This window comes from Orbicella faveolata, unplaced genomic scaffold, assembly GCF_042242905.1.
Source record: "Orbicella faveolata isolate gen_17 unplaced genomic scaffold, um_ofav_v1 contig_1, whole genome shotgun sequence".
In the NCBI taxonomy this organism is placed as follows: domain Eukaryota; kingdom Metazoa; phylum Cnidaria; class Anthozoa; order Scleractinia; family Merulinidae; genus Orbicella; species Orbicella faveolata.
The window spans coordinates 31,756,332-31,780,098 of record NW_028301536.1 but is presented as its reverse complement, the minus strand read 5'-3'; the positions used below and the strand labels follow the sequence as shown (position 1 = coordinate 31,780,098).

General features: G+C 37.6%; 1 protein-coding gene and 2 pseudogenes across 2 annotated transcripts; 2 read left to right on the top strand and 1 right to left on the bottom strand.

The window, feature by feature from the left end:
* Positions 1 to 197: 197 nt before the first annotated feature.
* LOC110047219 (signal peptidase complex catalytic subunit SEC11A-like) lies at positions 198 to 5,859 on the bottom strand. The gene is made up of 6 exons (XM_020752968.2): positions 5,759 to 5,859; positions 5,562 to 5,671; positions 5,294 to 5,443; positions 2,572 to 2,691; positions 1,735 to 1,792; positions 198 to 601 (listed from the first exon to the last, which is right to left on the bottom strand). The coding sequence occupies exons 1-6, from the start codon at positions 5,807 to 5,809 to the stop codon at positions 551 to 553; spliced, it is 540 nt and encodes a 179-aa protein (XP_020608627.1). The 5' UTR covers positions 5,810 to 5,859; the 3' UTR covers positions 198 to 550.
* Positions 5,860 to 6,044: 185 nt separating this feature from the next.
* On the top strand, positions 6,045 to 11,920 carry LOC110047220 (microfibril-associated glycoprotein 4-like; annotated as a pseudogene). Its single transcript, XR_016201730.1, has 5 exons — positions 6,045 to 6,280; positions 6,462 to 6,644; positions 6,783 to 10,185; positions 10,828 to 11,202; positions 11,562 to 11,920. The product of XR_016201730.1 is annotated as a microfibril-associated glycoprotein 4-like (transcript).
* Positions 11,921 to 20,557: 8,637 nt separating this feature from the next.
* LOC149118777 (ryncolin-1-like) lies at positions 20,558 to 22,563 on the top strand (annotated as a pseudogene).
* The last annotated feature ends 1,204 nt before the right edge of the window (positions 22,564 to 23,767 follow it).

Sequence of the window (23,767 nt, the reverse complement as noted above, 5' to 3'; positions counted from 1 at the left end):
TTATTTGTTTCTTGTTTGCCATATAATAAACATCTTATTAACTGAGCTCAGTCAGTCTGTATGGGAGAATCTTGACCTCGGTCGTGTGTACAGACCTCACTGCGTTCGGTCTGTACTCACAACCTCAGTCAAGATTCTCCCACACAGACCTCCTCCTCGGTTAATAAGAGCTAAGTATTACACACTTAGGAGTCACATTTATTTGGGTGTGTTCTTTTATTGAATTTTTCTCGCTACAGCTACCTTGAAAACTATATTTAAGATCGTGTTCATCTCTTACGTTTTGCAGCAGTTTTCAAAATAACTGAAAGGTTTTATTTTGTGTAAATTCTCCATAATATACAGACATGCTGTTTATGTGACTGCATCACACAACGGAAATAGTGTCACACATACTAGAAACTTTAACACTGTTAGCCTATCGACAGTTTTTTTAGACTGTCTAACAATGCTCTCAATTTTAACATTTTAACTCTGTAAAAGGTGTAAGATACATCCTAGTTTTCTGGTCTTAGGGTGTTGCACAAACAGGTATTAACAATCTCCTTCGTCATTCTCTGTGTAAAAGAACAAACGCTCCCAGTGCAGCAAGAATGGCATACTGAAATAAAAAAGACAAAGAAATACTCTTTTCATTACAGTTGCAAAGTTCCATAATTGTAGGTTTTCACTTTGAGGGGGAATCAAATGATTGAAATTTTAGTTCTGAGACATAAACACTCTATTTCATTGATTGTTCACCACTAAATTTTCTTCTGTGTGCTAGTTCAAATATCATAATGAATTATCTCAAGTTCTGAATTAAACCATATTGAATAATTTTCAGTTCTGAAACAATAACAAACAATAATAACAAATTATTTTCAACTTTTTTAGATGAAAGACCTGAAAGTCAAATGTACAATTTGAAAAAAAAAAAAGAAACAGACAAAAACCCACCGAATGCACTAAATTCAATTTTTTTTTCCTTTTAACCCCTTTGTTTACAGAAAAATCTTCATGGACGAGTACTATCCATCTGGGCATTTTCCTCAGATGGGCAATATGGGCAGATAGTGTCTCTCCACCAATGAACACTATTGTGTCACGTCATCAATTTAAACCAATACAAATCGGAGCAAATTTAGTGGTAAACTATAATGCCTTATAATCAACAGTAACAGTTTATAATCACGAAACATTTTATTTTTCTCTAAGAGGTAAAATTAAAAATATCACGTTCATGGGCTTAAAGTTGGGATTGTTTACTATTGGATGAATTTGGTGGCTATTTTCAAAGGGCCAGTTTCATGGGGAGCTTACATTGTTGTATTATCAGGATTTAACAGGAGTCATGAAATCAAAATAAACCACCCAATCACCCAAAGAGAAAGAGTATTCAAACCATAACATACACGTGTCAACCCTGTCTTGCAAGTTGCAAGTTTCCTGGAAATAAAAAACTCTGAAATTCTTGATATATGAAAGTATATGCCTCAGTTATGACCAAAGAACTTTCTGATTGCAACAAAAGAAATTTACCTACTCATTAAGTAAAAACTAGGAATCAGCCTAGAATAGAAGACAAATATTCCATTATAAAATTGGTTCATAACTAAATTTCAGGAGAAAAGTGTTATTAAACCTAATATTTCATGAACCTTTTGGGGTACAGTGCAAGCACCATTCTAATAATTTACAGACTTACTGCAGGCTGAAGTTCAACATAGGAATACAAAACTGAAATTCACTCACCTTAAACTTAGGATAATCATTCATAAGAATTGTAACCATGCCAACATAAGGAACAAAACTGTGAAAGGAGAATAAAATTACTTCATATACTTTGTATCAAAGACAATTTAATATAATAGGCAATTGTAAGAAAGTGAATGCAATTGAGGATCTAGACTACGAGTGATATTTTAAAATTTTCTGAAGTTTAGGTGATTGCAGTTTGAAATAATATGATTTGTGTAAATCCTTAATAAATATTGTTTGTCAATGAGCTTTCATATGACTATTCATTTATCATATGACTGAGAAAATTATGAATGCACCTGTATTAATTTGCACAGCCCTGCAAATTTAAAATCAACCATATATTGGCCTGTTGTCAGCCAATCCCAATGAAGTAATTTTCTCAGTCATAGAACAACCAAGGTATTAAATTGAAAACCCCATGAACCAACCTGCAGTTACTCAGGGTAAGATGTTACGTTGCTTTCCGTGTTTAACAAAGCAACATACAATGAAAGTTTTGATTTATTGCCTACATTGTGACATGGACCAGCATCCCATCCAGCAGGGAGTAGAACTATTCCTAGTCCCGTCATGCTACAGGAACCAAGATAAGCTCTGGCCTGATGAGCCACTTGGATCGTATACAGACTTTATCTACCCTACCTACAAGTACCCTCCCTTCTTGGTGTTTGGAGTTGTGGTCAAACACGGTCTTTTGTGTTTGATCAAAACATTTACAATAATTGTTATTGTAATCTCTACCACACTGAAGGTTAGACCTTGCCTGGGTGCATAAAAGAACTTGTTAATTCCCATCCCCATTCATTTCCATTAGTGAATAAATCTTACCCTCTAGCTCGCCCAACAACATCTTTCCTTTCTAGCCACAGCTGTCCAGGAGCATACAGACCTCGATCATCTACAGAGTTGTTATCTCCTTTTGTTAAAAATTTTATGGCTCCATCCTCTCTAAAAACACAACAAATCAATTTAAAATGGAAGATTACAAAATTCATGTTTGCTGTTTAATGAAAATAGAAAGCAGTTTTCAACTGGGTCAGGGGTTTCAATAAATGCCGGTTACTGGCAGACTACTGCCACCAACAACTGTATAGGGTTTCTTACAGCCATCTGTTAAGATTTCATTTTTAATATTTTTAAGATTTTCCATTTATAAGAACAACAATGAAGAATAATCACAAAATAATAATTGTAGAAACCTGAAACACACACTAATTTCAATATCCAAGAGTGTACTAAAAACCTGAAGCCTTGTTATCATGAAAGTCCTAGAAAAAGAAGATTTCCTAAACAGGAACTTCAATACTATACGCAGTAACCCTGCTGAAGTTGCTGCCAGAGAAGGGAGACAACTTTGACTCTGTCTCAGAATGAAAGAGCACTGACTCAGAACTGTCTGGTCAGGATAACCATGACTGAACTTTCTGAACAAAATACCTCACGTTTCTCGTAGTCACCCATCAGTGTTAGAACTGATCATTCCCAGATAACTAAAACTAACTTTTAAAAGTGATTGTCTTTTTATTAGTCGCTGATTACTGAGCAAGTAAATAATGAACTGTGGGAGAAGTAGTAACAAGTTTTAAACACAGAGCAATCCTATAAAAGGCAAAGACATGCCACCTTTGAAGCACTTTGTTGGCTTTTTTGTACAATGGTGGAAAGCCAAAATAACAGTCGCATAACATGGAAGTCGTGGAGAATAGCATTTTTTTTGTTAAAACAATGGAGTCATTTACCTAGAATGATGTAAGGGAAATAATAAAAATACAGTGAAAATAAAACTTATATTAACTCTTTAGAAAATGCCTTTGGAACAACAAAAACGATGAATTATCTTCATCACTTCACATAACATTCAAATTTCGCAGCTAACTGAAATAACAAAGCTGATGCCTGTGATCAACGAGCCATCTGTTTCCATTTATCTCAGCATGCCGAGAACAAAAACAAATCTTGTAAGAGGTTCAACAATCAAGGTAAGATCACTGTTAAATGATCCCCAAAACAGTTATTATCCATGCAATGTAATCAAAATTTAGTGCCACCATGTTTTCAGTGGTTTCAACTGCCAGCCATACCATGGGCGCATGGTAGCAAAACATGCTGCCTTTCAAGCAACATGGCTGCCTGCTTTGTGCATGGCTTCTGGAGAGCTTTATGCTGATGGCATGTAAGAAGAAAATTATAGTATCTTCAGTCTCCAAACTAAGAGAGCTATCTATCTGATGAAAATTCCATTTCAACTAAATTGTATGCTACATGAAATTGTAAGCTACATGAAATGTCTTAAAAAAACTTCCCATTTTTGGGTTTTGCTGTGAAAGAAAAATTTTATTGACACTTTTTGCAACCAAATTAAATTTTTTCCACTTGGCAACTGAAAAAAAAATTCAGTCGCCAGTTGGTGCCTGCCTAAAAAAGTTTACTTCAGACCCTAAAAGTATAGGAAAAGTGAGCTTGCAAGCAAGTCATAATTGTATGGATTTGGTTTCAATTCTGAGAAGACAAATTAACAAAGTGGTACAAGTATTTTTAAGCCAACCACTTAGCATAGTAATGCAAATCACAGGTGGAAAGCATGAGAATAGTCACACAAGCCAAATTAAAAAAATAAAAAACTTATAAATATGACACTAACACTGGTATAATTTCCAGGGCTGTTTTTTTCCCACAATATCAAAAAAGACTGATATTCAGACATGCACATATCATGTAAGCAACAGCACAATTTTTATGTGTCAGGAAAATTATCTGGCGCTACTAGAACCGGTTCCATAGGGCCTCTTCATATGAGCCCAGTCAACCAGACAAAAACTTGATGTTTTGACACTTAAAAAATATTCAAGCTCTGACTCCAGAGTCAATTCTCATAGACTTAAGTCCACAAAAATTGCAGTTGAAACCTTCTGAGAGCACTCGATATTCGTTCAGAAATGCCAAGTGATTCTAAATTATGTTTTGGTTTTGTAGTGAACAAATTCTCTTTGTTTTTGTAGTATGCACAAGCTTGAAACTGTCCGTAATTACAAAGCCAAAATAATAATTGTTTGACATTTCTAGACAAAGATCTACTATTCTAGGAGGAACTGAAAGAGCTATTCCGTGGAAATTCCATGATAACTTCAGACTGCTGGGTATCTAGTTTTTTTAAAACACTTCCCTGCTACCGGGTATCTAGACACAATGTAAAGGTTATGCTCTTATACTACATCAAAACTGTAGTAAGCCACCTTAAACAGTAAATGTTTTGAACCAGAGGGTGATTAATATTCTTTCTTCAAGTGAGCAACCAACAACAACAACAAAACATTCCATGGATTCTTAACTAAGCCATAACCTTTCTCTTCCGGCAATGTATACTTTAACACTTTTCACTTACAGCAGTATTTCAATATTTCAGTGACAGAAATAAGCTTATAGCAGATGTATCCACGAGATACGATACGAAAAGAACAGAAATGAAATGTTGTGGCATCTTGGGGAAATAGATCTATAAAACAACATGCACAAAATTCACCGAGGATTTACAAAACAACTGAGTCCTTACTTTTCGTGAATTTTCAAAACTCGGTGAACAATCGGTATCTCCCGTCCTTCAACCTTAAACACGACAATTTCACCAACTCGGATCGGGTCTTCTTTGTAATTGGTTAGAAACAATAGGTCTCCACGCTGAAAAGCGGGTTCCATGCTTCCACTGTAAAATAAACACAAACATTAGCACATGCACTTAAGATTAACGTGAAATAAGTAACAACATTTGGAAAAAATATATAAATATATCCGTTTGATCAATGAAACAGCTTTTTTTTTACCTTAAAACTACTACTATGGGACTTTCGCTGCCAGTGACTACCATCAAACCTTTCCAGATCATGAGAGCAGATGACACTATCATAGCAAAGTTTAAGCCTTGATAAAAGAGCTGTGGGTTGAAAATAAGCCTGTTAACACTAGAAGCACTCTTCTTCAGGCTCAGTAAACTGAAATCGTATTTTAGGAAGTATTTTACCTGTCTTTTATTCATCCGCCGCACATCTTCGAACCAAGAAGACAAATCCATGATGGCGGACACGTGTAATACGCAAGCGCACAAGCGAGTAAGGAAATTTGAGGGAGGCATGGTGGAAGCTGGAAATCTGTTCCAAAGGACGGTGGAGCGAGTAGCAAGTAATCAGTTATTTTGTAAAATCGCGCCTAAACCGTCAACAGCTACATTGATTGCGCTGTAGAATTTTTAACGTTATTAAGAAAAAGGTAATTTTAATGTTAGGATTTTATTGTTAAATTTTGCTTATTTGGCCAGGATATTTCCATCTGATCTCTTTGAAGATTGTTCTCTTTATTTGAAATTACACGGTTACAAGATATATCAGTTAAATTTTACTCAATACCCACGATGTCGCACTCTATGAAGCGTAAAATAAATGCAATACAATATTGCAAGCTTGCATGTTACGTGTTACTGATGTTTGTTTACTCTCTGTTAAATGAGAAAAATCCAAGTAAATTCATCGTGGTCTGCGACTGAAAGGTTGGTTAAAAAATTGTGAAAGAATAAGACTCTTCAAAGAGAAAATGAATGAATATTTTTAATCCGATAATGAAGCAAAAAAACTCAGTATTAACATACAACATGCCGTGAGTCGAATTGTAAAAGAAACGATAACCGATCTTATTTCAGTTTTACTTACTGCATTTTGCTTTTATTTCAGTTCTCGATCCAAGGGTTGTGTATTCAAGTGAGTACTGGGATCGTTCCAATGGAATTTACGACTCATCCGCACGAAAGAACGGCACGAATTCATCATTCGGGTCCATGGCGAGTCTAGGGCGCATTTGAGTACTCTTCTCGACTCTTCCCACTAGCGCCTAACTACTTCTTCCATCTACAAGCGGTACATGAAGTTCTAAATGATTTAGCACATCGCAAGCAAGCCTTCTTGGCAGCTCATTTTACTCAACGAGAGCTTGCTGACTCACAAGTTTAAAATCTAGCTACTGGAAACTAACGCCGATTTACTTCACATTTATAGAAATCTTCTTGCTACCAGACGAAGTGAGCATATCATTCAGTCAGTAAGCTGTCGTCATTTCTGTTCACCGAGCTTCAAGAGCTTCAGTTAGCGTTAAGTCATCAGTTACTGAAGGATCATATATCCGCTGTGAGGACTACCGGATCAAACGCATGCAGTGTATCCTTGGTAGGCAGTTATTTTATTGTTTATTTTTTACTTCACTGAAACCACCCTGCAAGCAGAGCCTTTTCTTGCGGTACATATACTTTATCCGCTCAAAAAAAAAAACGATAAAAGAGGCTCTGCTCGCAGGGTGCATTGAGACCAGAATTTATTCTTTTTCAACGATTAAAAAGCGGCGCGTTCGAAATATTCAACGTGTTTCAGTTGCCATTGTGTTCAAAAGCCGCTATTAATTTTCCTGTGAGTTTAAAAAAAAAATGATGAAACGTCGTTAAGGTTCACTTGGTATACATGTCTCAGACGTGCTTTTAAGAAAACACTAAATGTTAAAACATTTTAGCTTGAAATAAAAAGAAATACAGAAGCTCAAAGCCTCAATCGAATCGTGTTTTTAATCACCCAACATGCTACCGTGAAAGAAAACTTCAAACGGTTTATTTTAAACATAGGTCTTTGCATTTTGGATTATCGGAGCACTGTAGCGGAAAAACTACTCGTTTGATTATAGATATTTCTATTCTAAAACTGGATAACTTTGAGTCAAGCCTACAACATTTTCCATCGCGAAAGACACAATTCATTTTGTAGTTGTGATTAAATATTCCAAACACGAAAAGGCGACGGGACCGTTGACCTGTCACTTTGTTGTTTACGTTTAACTTTAGCTAAGGTATATTTCATTGAGTAAATAGTGTTCGCAATTAGTTTTTTTTTAAGCTAAATACTATTGACACTTTCATTCATTCATTCATTCATTCATTCATTCATTCATTCATTATTCAAACGCTTTCTAGTTTCTCTTTTTCGTATCACAACACATATGATGACATGATCACTGTTATGGTTGCAGCATCGAATTATCTTTTAAGGAATTTTGACAGCACGTCTGAGACAGTGAGAGACATGTATACCAAGTGAACCTTAACGACGTTTCATCATTTTTTTTGAACTCACAGATAGATACCTCAAGTCACCCCAAATACATTTTTCAGGAGCAACAAAAATTAAATTTTTTTTTCAAAATCTTGGTCAAGTTATTGGAATATCGGATGGATTTTGTCCACATTCTTTTTTAACATTTGTCGAAAGGCTCAAGTTGAGTCCGTCGTTGTTTTAGTTTGCTTTTTAATTTTATTTTTTCTGTCAGCTTAGTATTATTTGGATGGTAAATAATAGCGACATTGTTTATAAACCGCGACTGACAATGAAATAAGCATAATTTTGCCTTTCAAACTCACTCCATTAAGTTGCTGGCCGGTTATATATCGTTTCCACGATATTAGTTATTCAGGAAAGTTACTGATTCAGGTAAAAATATTTGCATCGGAACGGACATATTAGTCCACCTCAACTCCAATTCGCACTCGTTCCAAACAATACTGATAAACGCTTCAATTGTCAGTTGATTATAAATCTTCCCCAACTTGACACAAAGCAGTTTCTCCAATCAGAATAGACTGGCTGTGTGTTCGACGATACAGTCCTGAAATCGACTGAAAGATTAGTCTTTCCTCAGGAAATTTTATTGCTTTATTCACAATGTCAATGAACCCCAAGAGGTTTGCCACATGCCAAAACTTTCGACATAATTGCTAGCGGAGAAATCAACACATGAATTGTCAGATTGAAACAACTCACTGCTCTCGTTTAGTTCCGAATCAGTTTTATTTATTTGTCCTACAGAGTGAAAAGGTTACGGTTGTTGTCACACTCAAAGAAACAAATTGGACAAAAACATAAACCCGACATTCACAATGCTTTATACTAAAGGAATTTCAGAGCTTTGTTTCAAAAACTGACTCTGTCTCATTAGCATCAAGGATATAGCCTCTTTTTAGTAAGACTAGCCGAATTAAGTACAGGTCCCTTCAATACAGATTATCTGGGTTCTTTAGATCTTTTGTAAACATTTTCCATTTTCGAATCCTTGAAAGTATAAAAGGCGTTTTCTTTACGTGAGAAAAATCCGTGCTCAGGTTTTCTTTGTTTGGATCAAGAAAAGGCAACATCAATTTGAGTAAAAATCTTTCCCTGACTAAACGGGACATGTTGCAATACATTTGTCAAACTTTTCAAAGAGTTGTATTGAAACTGAAGAAAGCACTATCCAGAGCAAAGATATATATGTTATTTGCCGGTTGGGAGGTCGGTATACGGACCGACCAAGGCCGGCAAATAACGTGTCTTTTTTTTTTTTCTACAGTATCGCTTTGAAAGCAACTTTTATGTTTCCTTTCAGTTCAAATCTGGCGTACGCGTGAGTTTCAGGCACAACTGAAGAGCGACACTGTTTGCAGAATTTGTTGGGCTGATTTACATGTGACACTGTGAAGGGAAATATTACATTAAACAAAGCTAGTATTTGGCCTAAAATGTCTGTTATGTGACAAAAATTGATCTTAGACTGAAACGCACGGCTTGAAATGAAGTTGAGAATTGAGCTTTGAATCAAAGCGGCACACGTTAGCGAAAAATCGAAAATGGCGTTATTTGCTGCTTTGTTTGACTCTGTTTTGAATGTTTACATTTTGCGCTGTTTTGACGGTGCAACAAAAAGCTTAAAAAGTTGCCAAAGTTCGAAAATTTTGGACCGTTCCGTAACCGGGGTCCGGATGGGAAAATCGCATTCAAGGATTTAGGATTCCGGACCGCTGAGAAGCTAGAAGAAAATATAAAACCGTTTATCAGCGTTTTATACAAACAATATAATGAGTACAGATGTGAAGAAATTTCCTAAACCTTCATACAGTGTCAAAAATAGAAGTTAGAATACATCTTGTATTTGTTTTATATAGAAGAGAAGTTGTCTTTATTTTGGTGGATCGGTCAATATTGCAACAGAAGACTGTCCAACTCACTAGAAACATGAAAAATGTCTTGCACCCAACTCCATGACGCACATACTCACATTCGCTTTTTCACCAGTTCGTGCATTGAACTACGGTTATGTTGGGCTTTCATCAAATTTGCACAATGACTTATGATTCCTCGAGGTTTCGTTGCAGTTTGCTGTTGCTGGTGTTGTTTGTGGCGAGTCAGGCTTTAGCCAAGCCAGGAAATAACGCTAATAGCACTCCAGTCAGTTCTGCAGCCACAAAGCATTGTAATAACGTCTACAACAGCTTCTATGCAGGGCCAAACAAGAAGATTGAAACGATTCTTCAAGAAATGAAGATACAACTCACTCAACTGCAAGATGACATCAACATCCTCAAAGGAAACAAGACGACTGTGAAAGGTAAGATCTGTTTTTGCGTTGAGACTTGAATTCTTGGGGGGTTCTGAACACCGCAATACCGCAAAAAAAATTCGGCAAATACCGCATTATCGTAAACAACACCGTGAAATACCGCGGCACTACAATCGGCCGGGTCAAAATTCAATGTCATACCGAAACCACTACTGAGGCTGTGTGTCAAGTTTAGCGCAAAAAACACGGAAATAGCAATTTGTAATTTTCGATTTAGACAAAATAAGCAAAATACGGTAACATCCATTCGCGTGTTGGCTAATTATTAACTACAAAAAACTTACCTTTTTCCAATGGGAAACTGGAAAAGGCATGGGAAAACATTGAAGAACTTGGAGGATAATTTTTAATACCGTCCAAAATGTTAAAAAACCGCATCCCGCAGGCTCGGAGAATACCGCAATACCGCAATTCGAAATTAAAATTACCGAAATACCGCAAGAAAATACCGCAATACCGCAAACCCCAATGTCCCCCTCATTACTAGCTACGACTATGAAATCCGTTATCTTTGTTTGTTGTTGTGTTTTTTTTTCTTTTGCTTGACAATTTTATTTTCTCCAGTTTGTAGACGTCCATTAACTCGAAATAATTTAGCGAAAATAAGCTTTGTTACTTTTTTCTCAATAGGCAAAAACTGTGCTGAGCTGTACAAATCCGGTAAAAGAACCAGCGGTGTTTATACAATCGACCCTGATGGCTCAGGTGCCTTTGATGTGTTCTGTGACCAAACAACAGCCGGTGGGGGGTGGACAGTGTTCCAGAAGAGACTGGATGGCTCCGTTAACTTCTACCGCGGCTGGGCCGACTACAAGAATGGCTTTGGTAACCTGAATGGCGAGTTTTGGCTGGGACTGGACAAGATACACCGCTTGACGAACACAAAGAACAGACTTCGAGTAGATCTGGAAGACACGACAGGCAAAACTGCTTACGCCGAGTACGACATGTTTGCAGTTACAAGCGAGAGGACTAAGTACAAGCTGAGTCTTGGAAGTTATTCAGGTCAGTTTTCGATTTGTTTGTTTTGCAATTTGTTAACGTTTTGAAATGATTGACTTCTTCCTGTAGTACTTTGCAACTTTGTTTATAGGCATATTTTTGAGTGAGATCCAAACTCAAAATGAATAACAGAAAGTTGAAACATGATGAAAACTTCAATGAATTTTGAGAGGAATCGGTAAAAATTGTAGCGGCAATTATGAGGAGCCATTTGGAAGGAAACACGATTACCTTAAAATAGTGTCAATGAACATACTCTAAGTGGGTTATATTCTGCTATTATTAAGTTTTGATTTTGCAAGCTAACGGACAGGTAATCTGATTTGACTGTTTGTAGAGCAATGTTCGTGTTCTGTTTTCAGGAACCGCTGGTGATTCTCTTTCTAGTCATCGTGGTTACCACCAAAGATCAGGATCATGACGGCGACAGCAGCGGTAACTGTGCTGTGCAGGCTAAAGGAGCCTGGTGGTACTGGGACTGTCGTTACGCCAACCTGAACGGTCTGTATCATCACGGAAAACACTCAAATGCTGATGGTATCAACTGGTATCACTGGAAAGGACATTACTACTCCGCCAAGAGAGCTGAGATGAAAATCAGACCAGTGCACTTTTAAGAAGTTTCTGTTGTTTTCTCGTGTATCTGCTGACCAAAGTAAATTACTGATTAGGAAAGAAATGTTCAAGTGACTGGGTGATTAAAAAAAACTGAAAAAAAAAAGTTTTGTCATTATTTATTATTTCGCTATTTTTTCTCACTTTATTTCCCACTTTGCACTCTTTTTTTTTTTTTTCTCATATTTACTTTCTTTTACCTCAGTGAAAATAACGGTTAGCGGATCGCAAGCAATATTACTTTTGTGTGAGCCAAAACGTTTACAAATTTTGAACATACATTGCAAAGGTTTAAATTACTTAACTTTGACGGGATTTGTTCGATTTCCCAAAACGAGGCACACTTGCATGGAGTATCGCTTTGTTTATCTGGGCTCTGTTGCCCCTCTGTTGTTCACATATCTTTTGACTAAATACGTCGTCAATGATTGCTTTGTATTGGGCCGCCGGCTGATTCCTGCTTGTTGGAGATCGGGCACTCACAAGGCTTCTTCGTTCTTATGAAGGGACTGGAATAACAGTGATGGCAAAGAAAGCCCAAAACGGTAGAAATCACCAAAAAACACAGAGAACGTACAAGGACGGAGTTAAGTGTATAAATCTTACGGGTATGATGTTCATATTTCGGAATATTTAACGCTCTAAATCGATGATATTTCGTTCATTCTCAAGGGTTCCTTGCGTAACTTAACACCACGTCAGTTCAAACTCAGTTACCAGGGCTCTTTCCGCCTTGGACTCACATGTCATGGACCCTCACGAATAAATACGTAGGTGTCCGAGAATTAATGTTTCGCTTTTCTCGAGACGTGAGCTTGGGACGCCCGCATGTGCAGTAACAATTTCAGTTTTGTTGTCGTTCTGGGTGCGCGGAAAGTTCACAAGAAACCAGGCACGGTCAATAAAGCCATTTAGTTTTGTGCAGACCTTCTAACGCAAAGCATACCATTGCACGCTCTTGGACTTAAGAGAACTTTAAATGCGCCAACGTAAAAAGCACCTTAATAGGGGCTTCACGGTAGTTTTACGGAGCTTTACGGCGGTGTTACACTTTAACTTTACACCCCATTTATATGGTCTCGGTTACCCGAGACAACTCTCCCCCCAAGTTACCCTAGCCGAGGTAACTTTTCACTTATTTCTTTGCAAAATTCAACCAACTGTTTACAAGAGGATCGCGAAACCTTCGGTGGGCGAGACAACTAGGGTGGCCGAGTTGTCTCGCCTCGGCAGGTAGAGCAACCCTGGCAGGCGGGACAACGTTTCTTCATATAAACAATTTGGCTCGCCTAACCGAGACAATCCTCGGCGTTGCGAGTGTCACAAAATGTGTAGATTTAGGATTTAAAGTACAAATTCGTATCAAAGAAGTGAAAATTAACTCCCCAAGACCCACTTTGATCGAATGATCACTGAAGGAAGACTCGTTATGAATAATCCTGCAGGGTCAACTTTGACACGGACTATAGAGACAACGTTTTCATATATAAACGCTAGCTAAGTTGCCTCAGGGAGATGGTTGTCTTGGGTACCCGAGACCAGATAACTGGGGCCTAATACTCCCGTAAAGCTCTCTCAAACTTTACCGGCAACTTTACGCTTGTCGTTAAGTTGAGTAAATTTGCTATTTCGTGCCGTGAAAGTTCCCACTTTGTCGATAACTTGGAATTTAAAGCGTTTGAACAGTCTCCGTTGGATTAAACGCTACACCATGTTTGTATTAAATAACCCCACTTTTCCATTGCATGGTTTTTGCAGGGTTTAAACAGTCCTTTTCTTAAATTTAAGCCCTTCAAGTAAAATTTCAAAAGTTAAAATGTTGTTGTTTTATAGTGGTCAATGCTCTTACAGGCAAAAGTGAAAATCACGAGGACAACCTTTTCCTTCTTTTATTTCGAATCAGTATTACTTGTCGTTTAGGCCACTGATTGCTCTCAAAGAGATGTTTCAAAACAATTCAGCTGTGAAGTGAATACATGGTTTCGCCGGCTACTGTTTTTGTTTCTTACGACTAAATATAGGAAGTAATTGCAAGTGGAAATAAATTAATAGGCCTTTTCCTTGTTGCCATACAAGTCGGTGTAGCTTTTACCCATGCTAAAAATCCCATAACAAATAATAATCACGTGTTAAGATGCAAAGGAGGCTGATGCTCTGCTCTGCTCGCCACGCGTCGAGGAGATTTTTAAAAAATCAACTTGCCACACAAAAAATCATGAGAGAAAAATAACAAAATAAAAATAAAACAAATATATAAAAAAATTAAAAAATTAAATTAACAAAAATAAAAAGAAATTTAAAAAAAACTTACCACTCCGTTGATTCTTGGTGTTAAAATTACCGAGCTGCTGTCGCATGTTTTTGCACTTCATTATCATTATGAAGCTACCAGTAAATCTATTTCTTTTCGTAAACAAAATATTAAAGGAATTTTAAGCCTACGAAATGATAGAATTTTGAACTGTGGTGGAAATGTTCTGTGTTCAGCTAAACACCAAATAAACCAAATCAAGAGATGTGAAGCACGGGTGCAAACAGTAACTACTAACCTGAGTAATACAAATCAACGACTTCTCCTTAAAGTTCCGCCATAATGAATATTCCATGAAGTTGCAATGTTCTTGGCTAGTAAATTAGCAGCATTTACTAGTCCCTTACTTAGACGTTACTTATCATTCTCTAATTATTTTTTTGGCAAAGTTCGGTAGCTCTTCCGACGATCTACAGCAATCTTCCGAAAACGTCTGGTGTCTATCGAAAGCCGAGAGTATTTCGGGGGGGCACTGCCATATATGGGCTACATAGGTATGTGCCGCTGTGAAGGGTATGGTCTTCAAGCAGTTTACTCAAGGATAGCGTATATAAATCAGAGCGTTTGGGTCTAGAATAGGGTATAATTTTTCACAAAACTGACTTGTTGGTTGAAGATTTTATCTAAACTAAGGTAACCAGGAATTGCCACTCAAAAATATAAAAAAATCAAATCGGCAAGTTTAAATTTACGCAAATCAGCCTCAACAGTGTCAATAGGTGGGGGATTTGGGGAGTTTACACTAGTATAGGGTAGCAAAATTCAGCTGAACTAGCTCTGGTATAGGCGAAAGGGTTCCAGGGTCTCAGCGACACATTCCCACCCAGAAATTCCCAAAGTACCTCCCCCCCCGGGAGAGTATTCAACTAGCTCTGGAACACGTATTCAGTAATGCGCATTAGATCAGCAGTGTATTACGGAAAGCTGTATTAGCCAATCAGAATTTGAGTAAGTGATCTATTTCTGCTAGGAATAGAAGGCCTGGTGAGTAAGATTCGTGGTTCTGCGTGCTCAAACGCAGTTGCATGGAGAACTAACTAAAGGCAGAGGCATGGATATTATATAGTCAAGTTGGAAGTGAAAATGAAATGTAATGTATGATTATGACGTTTCAGTCATCGTCAAATGTCGTCGGCTTTTAATTATATTTCCACTTGCAATTACTTCCTGTATTTAGTTGTAAGAAACAAAAACAGTACCCGACGAAACTATGTATTCACTTCACAGCTGAATTGCTTAATAATTTGAAACATCTCTTTGAGAGCAATCCGAGCGGCCTGAACGACAAGTAATACTGATTCGAAATAAGAGAATAAAAGGGTAGAATCCTTTGCTGTGAAAAATTTAGAAAGTAGATAGGTAGCCCCTACGATAAAAAACTGCTTGAAATTAAGACTGTTTCAAACAAATTGAACGTCGTAATAATGAAATGTTTTGTTTAACGCAACTTACATTCTATGTCACACGGTTCTTGATTAATAACTATTGTTTATTTTCAGTCATTTTTATACATGAAATGATTAAATTTTTTACCGTTACGGAAACAATTCTTCACGGCCTGGGGCTGGAACTAATTTAAGAGAAACAGGGAATTATTTTTCCTTCAAGAGTTTAATGGATGTCGTTACCATATGATTGGATGTGCACTGTTTGCCAGAGATTATGACTTTAGAAAATTAGACATGCAAGCAACTAGTATAAATCTCTTTTGCCAGGCTGGTAATTTGCTATATATGGAATTCAATGGGTGGTTTGTTGCAAGCTTTAGGCAAGATCTGTTTCTTTGATTGCACTGGAAATCCTCAATGCGCGTTCTGAAATTGAACATCATTTAGGAAGAAGAAGAATTCCCTGCCTTTGTGAATTTCACCTTCTTAAACTGGGCATGCCCGCTGTACCTTATTTTAGGATACGGAATCTAGAATGATAGACAAGCCTTGGACATTTTACTTGAAAGGCTTAAGAGTGCCTGCCTGTATAAAAAATCAGACAAATTCTTAATTTCGTGGCAAGGGTCGAAAATTCGATTTCGCTCATATTCTTATGGTAGATAGGCTAGGGCATGACAAAAACTACTGGATAGTTTTTTTTTTGGCAAAATATCCTTTTATTTCAAAGAAATATGCAAATTACCAAATTCCGTTAAAATCGTCATTTGACGCACCATTTTATCAAGCAAGTTTGATAGCCTCGCATGCAAAACCACATCATTCTTCCGTCCTTAAAACACTCAAATATTTTTTTGCAATGTTTAAATGTGTACTGGGTTGATTTTAGGGAATGTTGCGTTTTCTTTTTGGGTGTAAAATAATTAATTTTCGAAGACATGAATTTCATTCACTTTAAAGTACTTCGTGAATATAATTAATTTTCACCATGTGCGAAACCTTCGAATGGATCAAGCTTCTGGTTGTTGAATCGTAGAAGGATGGTCTACAGATTTCTGTGAAAACTTCTTTGGGCAAATGATTGTGAGCGACGCGAGAGCTTTTCAAAGTACGTCATAAAAGGCATATATTTGACCATCCGTCGTCAAATTTCAATTTACGGGTTAGACGTATATTTTAGCATGCGCCACATGACTTGACCTATAATAAGTTGAAATAGACACAGAGCTGATAATTTCGAAATGTTCTAACCTTATTTGTTGTAAAAGGTAGATCCAAAGTCGATTTGACGTGTTTCTAGTCGATCTCTCACCATTCGTCGCACATAAAGCAGAAGTTTGCTTTTGTTTACACAAGGTTAACGTCCGATGTACATCGCCTACTGTCAACCTATTATTGGTCGAATACCATGAATCTGTGACCATCTTTCTGCGCATATGAACATCACTGCATCTAAGTTAAAAACGGCTGAGTCATTTGTAGATAGTTGCTTGCTTTGCACTGCGCCAAAATATTACGTTTGATCGATTGCTGACCATCGCTGATAAGCGTGTCGGCGCAGCACAATCTTACAGCCGTTATTTGTTCGTCACGCAATGCTGTCACGGCATATGCTGCCCATTTTGATCTAATTTGTATAGAGCACTCTCTGGATAAGTGAAAAAATTTAATCATTGTTCATCTGTTTGTTCATATATATAATATGCGTATATTTATAAAATCATATTCTATAGTGCACGTGGCCTCGGTCCAAATCACGTTTGTTGTACGTTCTGATGTTTCAGACAACAGCTGATAAAGCGAGTGCCTGTATTCACTAGAATTTTAAAAAAATCGCCATAAACAAATTATAGATCAATGAAGCAAGAACTAGTTGAAACAAAAATAGGAAATCACGACGTGTCTAATTCGTGAGAAAAACAGACTAAATTTAATTAGTACATAATTACGTGAGTAAATAGCCCTGGCCATGCCATTTTATTTGGCGTATTTTGTTTGCTTAGTGGCGAGGCATTGGTATGTTTGTAACAGAAAATAGAGGACTCTTGTCAGTACAGTCCAAAATTATTGCCAGTAAAATATTGTAAATAAAACACCTATTGCCCGGTTACCTCCGCGGCCACCATTTGGTCGTTCCGATGAGGGTTTCATTATTGTCTTTACCACTATTAAGCGGCCACCCAAGATTTAAAAACTTTGTTTTGGAAAGGACGACGGCAGATAAGAGTCTGAAATTGAAGGTGCATGACGAGTGATAATTTAATTGACTCCATGTTCACCAAGAAATTTATAACCCGATGGTGAAAAATTAAATATTCAAGGTACACCAACCTCTAGCCCCATTAAGCGGTCACCACCCATTTCCCCGAGGGTAGCCCACTGTATTACATGTAAACGAAAAATAATTGCACAGCGCGAAAAGACCTACGTATTAGTTTAGCGTTACAGTATTACGCAGGGCATGTAGGTAGTGATGGTCGAGTAAAAGATAACAACAGGGGCAATGGTAAACTATTCACTCTTTTCATTTCTTAATTTAATCTCTTCCTACTCGACACGACTGTGTGCTCCCAGTGGTTCCAAGCCTTACGGAGCCTTACGTATTAGGATAGAAATTGTCCTACCTCTACCCCCTAAAATGGGATGACAGCATTGCGTGACGAACAAGGAATCGCTGCAAGCAAGCATTCAAGCCATCAACCCATGATGATCAAACGTAATATTTTGGTGTAGTGCAAAACAAGCAACTATCTACAAATGACTTAGCAATGGTGATCATATGTGTCGAAAGAGGGTCACATTTTCATGGTATTCGACCATTAAATAAGTTGACAGTTGGCGATGAACATCGGACGTTATGTAAACAAAAGCAAACTTCTACTTTATGTGCGACGAATGGTCAGAGAAACACGTCAAATCGGCTTTGGACCTTCCTTTCAACAGCAAATGAGGTTAGAACATTTCGAAATTATCAGCTCTGTGTCTATTTCAACTTATTATAGGTCAAGTCATGTGGCGCATGCTAAAATATACGTCTAACCCGTAAATTGAAGTTTGACGACGGATGGTCAAATATTTGCATTTTGGACGTACTTTGAAAAGCTCTCGCGTCGCTCACAATCATTTGCCCAAAGAAGTTTTCACAGGAATCTGTAGACCATCCTTCTGCAATTCAACCACCAGAAGCTTAATCCATTCGAAGGTTTCGCACATGGTGAAAATTAATTATATTCACGAAGTACTTTTAAGTGAATGAAATACATGTCTTCGAAAATTAATTATTTTGCACCCAAAAAGACAACGCAATATTCCCTAAAATCAACCCAGTACACATTTAAACATTGCACAAAAATATTTGAGTGTTTTAAAGACGGAAGAATGATGTGGTTTTGCATGCGAGGCTATCAAACTTGCTTGATAAAATGGTGCGTCAAATAATGATTTTAACGGAATTTGGTAATTTGCATATTTCTTTGAAATAAAAGGATATTTTGCCAAATAAACTATCCAGTAGTTTTTGTGATGCCCTAGCCTATCTACCATGAAAATATGAGCGAAATCGAATTTTCCACCCATGCCGAGTTATTTTCCATTTTTATGGACAGGGACTCTTAAATCATTAGACGCTGCTGCTTCAAGGCTGCTTGTTTGGTTGACATACTAACCTAAAAATTTACGACATCTTTGGAGAAATAACTTATAACCCTGTGGAACTTGAAAGTCTTTGGCGAATGTGATGTTATTTGAATTTCCAAACAATAAACAAGTTTTCGTACTATTGTTTAAAAGCTGTGATTGAATATTCTGTCAAACACGAAAAACGTAACAATTAATTAGAATTACTATGTTGTGTTCCTTGGTCATGTCTGATTTCAGCTAAATGTAGATTTCGCCACACTTAAACTAATTTTTTAGCTTTAGTTTGATAAATGTCGGCAGCTAAAGCAAGTCGCTTAGTGGGATAATACCATTTTATGGCTTAAGTACAAAAAAAAGACATGTTTTTCAATTTTGCCTGAACACTTGGTTGGATTTAAATTAAGGTCCGTCTTCTAAAAAAGTCAAAATTTCTTAAAACTCAGTGTAAGCCCGGCCAGCCACATTATTCTATTATAATGTTCTTTCAAGAAGTCTTAAAGTTGTGCCACGATGCTGCTTTCAAATAGAAGCACACTGACTAGAACAGGCGACGATTTTCAGGTTTAAAATTGTTGAGTCCTTTCATCATGTCCGTCTTTCGTTAATTCTCTTAAATCGCTAGTGAAAATTTTAGAGGAGTAAACAGTTGCTATCCAGAATTTCACTTTTTGTTAAAAATGTCAACATCTGTAGCAAGCCGTCATCAGGTGAATATTGAAGTTTTATGCCGTTTTTAGCGCACTTCATGCTCAGTAAATATTATTCTCGGCATACTTATATCTTAGCTGTATCTGTCGAGACAGTTTGAACCAGCGTTTTCAAAGACACCGAATATTACCCTTACGAGTAACTTTGTCGCTTTAACTTGACTCTCGAGTAGCAGCCCAATGCCATAAGCACTTGGTTATATACCATAGTTGACCATGTCGCAGCCCAAGTCACAATTTACAGTAGAATGTCTGAAAGGATGAATTATAGACCAGGCGAGTTGAGATTACAATAAGTGTTGCAGCTATCCTAAGTGGTGATAAACAACAAAGTCCTTTGACTTGTAGGTACATAAAACTGTTTGAGGGAAATTGCCGAGCAGTTTCAATTTGGCCATTGAACACTAGCTGAGCTTTACTTCACTAGTATCTATGAAGAAACACAACCTTTTTTTCCGTTACACAGTTTTTTGTTTTTACAAAGCCTTCATCAATTAATTTTCTGAAAGTTTGAAAATAGCAGCATAAACAGTCGTCCACAAAAACTTCCACGTACACCATGGAAACATGAAAAATGTCTTGAACCGATTACAGTGACGCAATAAACTATTTGTAAAACTGAAGATGAATCACATCCGCTTTTTCACCGGTCCGTAACACAGTTAACTAGGGTTAAGTTGGCCTTTGATCAAATTCGCATTATGACTTCGGGTTTTCACTACAGTTTGCCGTTCCTGGTGTTGTTTGTGGCGAGTCAAGCTTTAGCTAAACCGGAAAATAATGTTAATATAGCATTCCAGTCAGTTCTACAGCCACAAAGCATTGTAATAACGTCTACAACAGCTTCTATGCAGGGCCAAACAAGAAGATTGAAACTTTCCTTCAAGATATGAAGACACAACTCACTCAACTGCATGATGACATCAACACTGATCCTCCGCAAAGGGAACAAGACGACTGTAAAGGGTGAGATCTGTTTTTTCTGCTGAGATTTGAATTCCTCTGATTTTCCAAAACTTTTGGGATTAGTGACAGTATCGTCATTGATTATAGCGGAGCTCCGGCGGCCCCAAGGGCCGCCAAGCGGAGCCCCATACTCATATAGGAAAGAAAAGGAAACCCATGAGTTGATTTTCTCATGGTTATCATGGCTAGCGGTATTGCTCGTGGGCGCGTACGCACGACGACGACGGCGACGGCGGAGTTGCCCAACATGGCGGCCATACTCCAAATAATAGGTTGACAGAGACATGTAGCCTTGGTTTACCGTGTACTTCCTTGATATTGGACGTCCATGTTATGATCAATTGACACATGTCAAAACAAGGTATCCGCTGACCAGTATCACGTGACCATATAGCGGGCTCAAGTTGACAGCTCCTCGAAGTCACGTGTTTTTTTGAAGTTGACCGCTGACCAAGTGCTGGTTATCCATTGGATCGCGGGCTCATATTGGGTTAGCTTGTGGGAAACAGGGCAGGATTGTTCAGAAGCCGGTTTACGCTAACCCAAGATTAAAAGTTAATCGAATTATAACTTTTTCTTCTATACAAATGTTTTTTGCTGTTTTGTTTTGTGTATATAGTAATTTTTAAAGCTCAAAACAGAAGGCCAAACAATATACAGAAACCTCACCGCAAAGTTACAAAACTTTAATCAAAATTCTACCTTTTTCTGGGTTAGCTTAATCAGGCTTTGAACAACCCGGCCCAGGAGCCACGCTTTTAGGCTGGCCTAAATCTATATATTAATTGTGACAATACAGTGACTACGGAACCCATAAGTAGTTTATTCGTCGTCAATCTACGACTATATGAAAACCATTATTTTTTGTTGTAAGCTCGACAGCTTTATTTCTCTTCTTTGCCGGCAAGGTCTATTAAATTGAAACAGTTGAACGATAGTAAACTTCACCATCTTTTTCTCAATACCCAAGAACTGTGCTGAGCTGTACAAATCTGGTCAAACAATCAGCGGTGTTTATACAATCGACCCTGATGGTTCAGGTGCCTTTGATGTGTTCTGTGACCAAACAACAGCAGGTGGGGGGTGGACAGTGTTCCAGAAGAGATTGGATGGCTCCGTTGATTTCTACCGCGGCTGGGCCGACTACAAGAATGGCTTCGGTAACCTGAATGGCAAGTTTTGGCTGGGACTGGACAAGATAAACCGCTTGACGAACACAAAGAACAGACTTCGAGTAAATCTGGAAGACACGACAGGCAAAACTGCTTACGCCGATTACGATATGTTTACAGTTACAAGCGAAAAGACTAAGTACAAACTGAGCCTTGGAACTTACGCAGATAAATTTTCGCATATCTTTGTTTAAATTAACTTTTAGTTTAATCAAAACTATCATAGAAAGTTGAAACTAGATGAAAGCTGCACTAAACACACTTAAATATCTTACGCAGTTAAATGTTCATGATTTGTTTTCAGGAACTGCTGGTGATTCTCTTTCTTATCATCGTGGTTATCCCTTTACCACCAAAGATCAGGATAATGACAGCTGGAGCAATGGTAACTGTACCGTGCTGTATAAAGGAGCCTGGCGGTACTCTCTCTCTCTCATAACTCCAACCTTAACGGTCAGTATCATCACGGAAAACACTCGTCAATGGCTGATGGTGTCAACTGGCGTCACTGGAAAGGTTACTAGTACCGCGCCAAGAGAGCTGAGATGAAAATCAGACCAGTTTAAGAACTTTTAATAGTTTCCTCGTTTACTTGCTGATCAACGCAAATCAGTGATTGAAAAAGAAATGTTGAAGTGACTGACTGATTAAAAAGCTGAAAACTAAGTTTTGTCATCATTATTATGTTGCTATTTTCTCTGACTTCATTTTCCACTTTGCTCTTTTCTTTCCTTTTTCTTCTTTCCTTTCTTTCGCTTTCCTAGTCTCGTGTTCTATCTTATTCTTTTACCTGAAAATAACGGTTATAAGAAGGAATGATTTGTGTGTAAGAAAAGCTCCCACCGATTTTCAACATGTACACACATTAGAACTCCTGTCGCGTTTCTCATGCCTCCCTCCATCCCTAACGCGCGTCCATGAAACACGAGCAGTTTCACAGCAAACTTATTTCTGCTTTGAAATTCTCTGAAACGTTTGACTCTTTTCATCACGAACTTGCGAGGTAACTAAGTAGAGGAATATGCTCTTTCTCGTACAAGCACGTAAAAGGCATGACAGAAGAGCATTAAAAAACCGCTTTATGATAACTGTGCCGTGCTGTTTAAAGGAGCGTGGTGGTACTCTCTCTCTTATTACTCCAACCTTACCGGTCAGTATCATCACGGAAAACACTCGTCAGTGGCTGATGGTGTCAACTGACGTCACTGGAAAGTTTATTACTACTCCACCAAGAGAGCTGAGATGAAAATCAGACCAATTTAAGAACATTTAGTAGTTTTGTCGTTTACTTGCTGATCATTCAACGCAAATCAGTGATTGAAAAAAAAATGTTTAAGTGACTGGCTGATTGAAAAAAACTGAAAAATAAGTTTTGTGTCATTATTCATTAGGTTGCTATTTTCTCATTCTTCATTTTCCACTTTGTACTCTTTTCTTTCTTTTCTCTTCTTTCCTTTGCTTCGCTTTTTTTATCTCATGTCTTATTATCCTGCTTTCTAACTGAAAATAAATGATATAAGAAGGAATGATTTGTGTGTAAGAAAAGCTCCCACCGATTTTCAACATACATTAGAACTCCTGTCGCGTTTCTCGTGCCTCCCTTCATCACTAACGCGCGTCCCATGAAACACGAGCAGTTTCACAGCAAACTCATTTTCTGCTTTGAAATTCGCTGAAAAGTTTGACTCTTTTCATCACGAATTCGCGAGGTAACTAAGTAAAAGAATATGCTCTTTAACGTACAAGCACGTAAAAGGCATGACAGAAATG

What these genes read in the sequence shown, in the direction of transcription:
- LOC110047219 (XM_020752968.2), bottom strand. Translation starts at nt 5,809, where the DNA reads ATGGATTTGTCTTCTTGGTTCGAAGATGTGCGGCGGATGAATAAAAGA. An exon ending in GTTTTGAAAATTCACGAAAA is followed by an intron (nt 2,692 to 5,293) that starts GTAAGGACTCAG and finishes TTGTGTTTTTAG; the next exon opens with AGAGGATGGAGCCATAAAAT. An exon ending in GTTGTTGGGCGAGCTAGAGG is followed by an intron (nt 1,793 to 2,571) that starts GTAAGATTTATT and finishes CTCCTTTCACAG; the next exon opens with TTTTGTTCCTTATGTTGGCA.